General features: G+C 53.0%; 1 protein-coding gene across 1 annotated transcript; it reads right to left on the bottom strand.

The window, feature by feature from the left end:
- Positions 1-2,009: 2,009 nt before the first annotated feature.
- On the bottom strand, positions 2,010-6,590 carry AMDHD2 (amidohydrolase domain containing 2; the record flags this gene model as incomplete). Its single annotated transcript, XM_009573041.1, has 9 exons — positions 2,010-2,171; positions 2,567-2,668; positions 3,115-3,183; positions 3,318-3,425; positions 3,697-3,817; positions 4,164-4,252; positions 5,385-5,597; positions 6,025-6,079; positions 6,451-6,590. Coding segments are annotated over 9 exons (986 nt in total), but the record flags the coding sequence as incomplete, so codon positions are not given.
- Between the last annotated feature and the right edge of the window lie 178 nt (positions 6,591-6,768).

The raw sequence follows: 6,768 nt of genomic DNA, 5'->3' as shown, positions 1-6,768 counted from the left end.
GCGCAGGGAGGGCCGGGTGGAGGCCCGGGGTGCCGAGGCACAAAGCCTTCCTCCGAAGCCGGGCGAGCCATGGCTGGGGACGCCTCGGCGGATCAGAGGAGCCGCGCTCCCACCGCGACGGTGCATCCGGCCCCCACGGGCTGGCCTCCCTCTCCCCTGAGCCCCACGGGGAGCTGCTGGGCCACATTTCCACCGCCGGGACGCTGGCTGTCCGGCTGCAGCCTCCCTCCCTGGGACCAAGACCAAATCCCAGGGCATCTTCAGGAGCGCCCACGTCAGCGTTGTCCCCATCAAGACACAGAGGCCCGAGGACCACGGTGCTACCGGCAGCTCGCATCCCAGCCTGGTACACGCCATGCCACCGTACAACACCGTGCGAGGGTACAGCGTATTTTCAGCCGACAAGAAAGGGTAATACACATATACAGGTATTGTCTGATGCCATTTCTATTTCAGATTTCCTTTTGATTATTTAATTTTGTAAATAAAAAAAAGTTAGACACCTTGTTTCATATGCATTTTTTTCCCTTGGATTTTTTTCAACAGCAGTCAAAAGTGCCCCCGCTGAGATTTGTAATGCCATAGCACGTCACATTTCACAGCAAGTATTTGATGTCTCCTTCAAATGCTTCAAATCATGGAGATTATAGTTTCTGCTGACATTGGCAGTTGATGTTAGAAATTCTACAAGGCTGCCAGTTATTTCAGCAGGGCTCTAAGGTGCTAGGAAAGCACTTCCAAATGTTGCTGTTAAAGGTTATAAAAAAGTGCTGGAAAAATTGGCACACTTCTGCCAATCCCGACCAGACTTTTGTCTTGCCTTACAACCTCCACCCTTGCTAAGACTTAGCCCTTGTCTAAGCCCTCCCCTCACTACAAAAACCGTCTAATCGGTTTGAGGCTTGTCAGAGGTTGTCTAAGACTTATCACAAGGCTTTTCTGACTGCGGTAGGTTCAAAATCAGCATCAGTCTTCGCATAGAAGTGTCCAAGTGTCAGGAAAAGAGCTGACAGTCAAGTATTGGAGAAGATAATAATGAGCACGGGAATAATGAGCTATCAGCAACTGTCTTGAAAGGCCAGAATCCCACTGCAGTTTTCCTCTCCCTCAGTCCCTGAGCTGGACTGAGGGCTTGTGAGCCCGTCACTACCAGTCTGGATGCATCCTATAAAGCAAAAGCTTCCAGTCTGTGGCCTGAGGAATGCATAAACCCATCAGACAATGCAGAGGCTCTACTGGGTATGGCTGGGCACAGAGTCTGCAGAACCCATCTAGCCAGAACAAAGGGTTAAGAGGAACATTGTTTTCTATGGCAGGATGCTGTCCATGTCTCCAGCTGAAACCACGTGCTGTGGACTCAATGCCCATGCAGGGAAAAGGCACAAAGGACCAGCAATGCCTCATTTTTCCTGGGTTTGATCTCTGCCCTGAGGATTCAGCCCACATGGATTCACAGCCTCACAATGGCACAGAGTCGGCGAGCTGTGACAGCCTTGCTCCAGAGGACACACGACAGAGGGACTGCCAGGGGATCAGAACGTGATCCTCAACTTCTGCTGACACAACAGGAACCTTTTAACGTGAAGAGCTGCGACCTGAGCTGGTGGAAGCTGATGTCTAACCAGCCACGGATGCCTGGGAGTGAGGCAAACAGCAGGCAGAGGAATGGAAATGGCTTGAGCCTGCCTTGGCCATGGGGCAGGTTAGTGTGTGCTGTATAAAAAAGTGCAAAGGCTGGGACAGCTTCACACTGCTGTAAGACGGCGACAGGAGCACCTCTGTCTGGGGACTCCATGCAGGACAGCTGTGCAGTCCTTCAGGTCACTCTGGGGACTGACAATCCCCCCCAACACAGATCTGCCAGCTTTCCCCACTCCACCAACTGAGCACCAACAAATTTGTTGCAGACATGGCTGTAACTGGAAGCAGTGGTTGCGCTGAAAAACGCAGCTCTTTGGTATGAGGCTCCTTTAAGGGAGTTGCAGGAAGGAATTAAGAAAAAAAAAAAGAGAAGTGGGGTGGTTACCAAAGCTGCTAACAACAGTGCCAGGGAGCCTCAGAGGGCACCAGGACAGCCCAGCGTCACATGCCTAACGCATCCTGTCTCCAGACTTCCTCACCCGCGATGTATGTGGCTTGCACATACAGACTGTCATTCAGCATCAGGAAATCTGCATTGGACAAGAGAGAAAGGAAGCAGCCATCAGATAAATGGAGCAGCTGAAGCTGGCTGGGAGGAGCTGGGCTCTGTGGGAAGGAGCTTCTCCCCACCCAAACATGGCAGCAGGACAGCAGTGTGGTGCCATCCTTGCTATGGCGGCTCTGCTCCATGCTTGGCTGAGATGTGGGGATCTCTCCAAAGGGCTCATGAAACACCACCAGCATCCAAGGGAAGAACCACTGGAGCAAAAGCCCAGAGCAAATCCCAGGCAGAGCGAGTCTCCCTGCAGCTCCCACTGAAGCAAGGGATGAAGATGTGTTCACAGCAGCCCCTGCTTTGCTCCAGCACCCGGGAGCCCTCACACTGTTGTCCCCATACCAGTACCTGCTGTCCTCCTACCAGTACCTGCATCGGAGTCATAATTTAGTGTCCCCTTTTTGTGTTCAATCCCCAGGAGCTGGGCGGGATGCAGAGACGCTGCCTCCAACGCGGTCTCCACCGAGCACCCTTGGACAGAGAAGGGGGAGGCATTAGGGCAGCAAACAGCCCCATTGCCAGAGCAGCCCAAACCCCCCTGGCTAAGGCAACTGTCAGCCTGGCAGGGACCCGAACTGGAACACCCTTGCCACAGCTGTAGGGAGCTGGGCAGGGAAAACATCCTTACGGGAGGCAGCGGGAAGAGAAGAACTGAACACCTAGAGTATGGGGAGGGGAAAATCATTCACCTTTGTGAGAAAGGAGCAGGAGAGTTCACCTCTCATTAGTGCTATGGATTAAAATGAAACCTCCCCTGAAAAAGGTGCTCATCTGAGGCCAGTGCCGCTGATCCCAGCCCTCCTCATTGTCTCAGGCAAGAGGGAATGTTCCCTGGTGGAGCAGACACAGCTAGCAAGAGCGAGACCTCTTCCCGAGTCAACGTAGGGAGCAACAGCTTGTGGACAAGGCTCATTTACCTGTGGCTTCTTGGAAGTGTCGCACACACGTGTCCATGGTTGCCACACTACCACTCAGGGTCTTTGTGCCTGGGAGAGGAACAGGACGGCACTGAGTAGGTTCCACAACTCATAGCAAGGAGAAGTGGGGCAGTGGGAAAGCATAATGTGACCAAAAGGGGTAGAAATCCTGGGTCGCATGTCTTTTGCAGGACGGCACTTACCTGCAATGTAGGTGTTCAGCCCATCAATCTCCACCACCTGCTGACCCAGCGTGTGCCGACCTGGTGCCAGCCCCATGCCAGCGATTGCATCCGTCACCAGCACCAGGCCTGAGGAACGCAAGGAAAGAGGCTGCGTTAGCTTTGCAGCTGACCTTGCTGCAGCTCCAAACCCTATGCCGTGCTGGTCCTCTCAGAAAGGGGACAAAGCATCTCTAGCCACGTCCGACTGAAGCAAGAGAGCTAGTGGATCAGCATACATGGCTGTGACCTCTTTCAGGCAGCGAGGGCAGCATGCCACAGCACTTGCACGAGTGTTTTGTGGGAGATGGCACAGCGCTCAGGATGGCTGGTGACACTGTGTGGGCCCAGCATGGCTCACCTTTGGGGTGGGCTCGGTGGGCTATTCGCAGGGCGGCAGGGTTGGTGTGGATGCCATCAGAGATCATGCCATAGAAGATTCTTGTCAGCAGCCCCACGATCCCAGGGTCACGATGGTGGAACTGCCCGAGGGGAGAGAGGACAAGCTGTGGAGCATCACCAGGACTTGTGGGCTGAGACCCTTCCCATCAGGGGACGCAGCTCCCATCTCTATCAAACAGTGCCTGGCAGCTGCGTCCTCCATCCTTTACCAGACAAATCTGGGCATTTCCTCAAATTTCAAGAGCCACTACAGTCTCAACCCTCTTTTAGATCAGGCAGTAGAAACGTAAAGCCAGAGGTTCAGTGCTGAAACCTCATTGCAAGGCCTGTTATGAAACAAGCTGGGGAGAAGACGCATCGGTGGGGAGCAGGAGAGAAAGCACGAAAAGCAGTACCAGTGCAGGGCAAGTGCCCTCGGCTACTCACCGGCAACATGGCATTGAAGAGGTGAGTGATGAAGGTAGCACCGTGCTGCACAGCCTCCTCAGCCTGGGAGAGATTAGCCACCGAGTGACCTGGGAACAAAGACCAATGCATGATTTTTCTTCCCATCTCTCCATTTATTTCCCTGCAGGGGTGAAGATGCTCTGTCACTAGGACTCTACTCTGATGCCCCACCCTGGGCTGAGGTCTGACATGCCCGCCTCGGCACAGAGGTGTCTGGCCATGACCATGGGGGACTCTGGCAGTGGGTGTTTCACCTGAACACGTTCACTGTTCACATCACAACTGTCACAAATGCTGCCTTGCTCCCAGAGGCTAGAGGCTGGGCTAGAGGTCCAAGGACACGCCTTTCTGCTGTCCTCAGATATTTAAAGGCTTTATAGAGAGCTGTCAAGAGAGTAGAGACAGTGGGGACTTTGCCAAGAAAGAATATGGGGATAAAACTACCCAGAAGGAAAAGTCTGTTTTCCCCAACACGGACAGCGGCTCTAATGCTTTGTGGGCAAACTTTGCCTTTCTGTGGTTCTTCGCTTTCTGTTGCTGTGAGATAAGAGATGTTCTGCTGTATGAATGCCCTTCTCACTTAAGTTTAATTTCACCCTGAATAACTGCCCCCTTTTCTTTTTTTTAAAAAAAAAGGATTTCTTTAATGATCTGAGGCAAAGAAGAGTTTGTGAAACAGAGGAGAAGAAAAATGCAGCCAGTTTTAAGTCAGTGGCCTGCAAGGCAGTGGAGGGAGAGGTCTCCTACAGCACTTCCAGTTGAAAAACAGAGTTATCAGAACTCAACAGTAACCTCTGGAAAATTATTTCACCTGTCAAACAAGTCAGTTCAAGCAGTTGAACTTCGGAGTTTGAACCTTTCCACATCATCAACCCTCAATTACATCTTTATTCAAGTAAGACTGCTATTCTTTCCTGTGTATTTACAGCACCAAATGCTACCTCGTTAAACTGCAGGGGCTTTGCAATCAATATGAAGTTTGGCCCTTACCGTACAAAGGGTGACAGATTCGCAACTTCAAGTGAGGTCCCCATTTGTGACAGGTCTGTCACCTTTTGCCGCCAGGCAAAAGAAAATCCCACCCCGTCCAGTTGCACTGAGACACCATTAGAGATGCTACAGCCCCGAGAGAGGGGCTGCCTGGCCCGTGTGGCACAGGGAGATGGAGCCTCCCTAAGCCTCCTCCTCCCCAGCCCTTACCGAGTGAGACACAGATGCCCCGCTTGGTGAGTTCCTGGATCACCTCACTGCTCCTCTTCATCTCGGGGGCCAGGGTGACTATCCGGACACAGTCCAAGTACCCATAGGTGGCAAGCAGGTCCTGGAAGGCACCTGCCTCGAAGGTACGGAGGCAGTGCTCTGGGTGCGCCCCTTTCTTCTCCTTGCTGATGAACGGTCCTTCCAGATGGGCCCCTGCCCAAACAGGAACACAAAGCCATGACCCTTCCTCTCTCCACCAAGAAACCTGCTGTGTCTACCCTGCTCCAGTCGAGCTCTTGCCATTCTCCCACAGCAAAACGCATGCCTCAGGTAACTCTGAGTTCAGCACAGTGAAAGATGCAGCGCTGGAACTGGCCAAGCCAAGCCACCCCACTGCCATTACTCTGTGGGGCCAAAAGGGCTGGAGCGGTGCGTATACGATGGCAGAGGCCATGGCAAAGGCCAGGCACAGGTTGAGGGAGAAAGCGCGTCTGTGCCCACCTGTGTATCCCTCCCTTTGAGAGAGCTCCAGCCCCATTTGTGCTGTCCCTACAGTAGCTTCTTTCCCCTTAACAATGAACAAGATAATTGCCTACCTAGAATAGCATCAGAGAGGATAGCGAGGGACAAAACCACTTACCCAGGATACCTGCTCCGTGGGCTCCACCATTTCTTATACTGATCTGAGGGAGAACCTAGAGAAAGGGGTTTGTCAGACGTGCCACCCCAGACACAGCACCCCAGCCTGCCAAAACAAACCCAAACCTCAGGTCCGGAGAGAGCTTTGTAGCTGGACCACTTGGGACCATCAGCCAAACACAGCTCGCAAAGAAAAAGCCAGCTGCAAGCCCCATTGTGCAAAGCTGGCCTGGGAGACATCGCTGTCTCAGCGGTCTAAAGGTTAAGGGCAAGAAATCCAGGGGTAGAGTTCAGCTCCTCATGCCCACGGCTTTTCTGCCAAGGCAATTATCCCAGTCTCTGCAGACCCAGCCTTGGCCCTCTCACCTCTTGGTACTGACCTCAGCCCTTTGTCACCCTGCAATGAGAGGGGGAGAAACTCACTCACCTGGTGGTACACAGATGGAGGAGAGGTCACCAGGGTGGGACAGAAGGAGGTCACTCCATGGGAGAGGATTTTCTGACTGACCAGGTCAATCCCTGATTTGAAGTCATCTGTAGCCAGGGAGAAGTCCACCCCAAAGCCTCCTGCACCATGAACAAAACAGAGGTGAAGATGCAGCCTCCCCAGTGGACGTTTTCCCACCTGAAAATGCCAAAGAAACATCTTGTGTGACTGGAGTGAGCCACTTCGTTTGTACAGCACTGACCAGAAGCAAAGGTCTCCACCAGCGCTTCTCCTGTCCTACATTCGCAAGGCTCCGCG

This window comes from Fulmarus glacialis, unplaced genomic scaffold (genome assembly GCF_000690835.1).
Source record: "Fulmarus glacialis isolate BGI_N327 unplaced genomic scaffold, ASM69083v1 scaffold23662, whole genome shotgun sequence".
Lineage (NCBI taxonomy): Eukaryota > Metazoa > Chordata > Aves > Procellariiformes > Procellariidae > Fulmarus > Fulmarus glacialis.
Note: the sequence above shows the minus strand (reverse complement) of the source record. Positions and strands in the feature narration are given on the sequence as shown.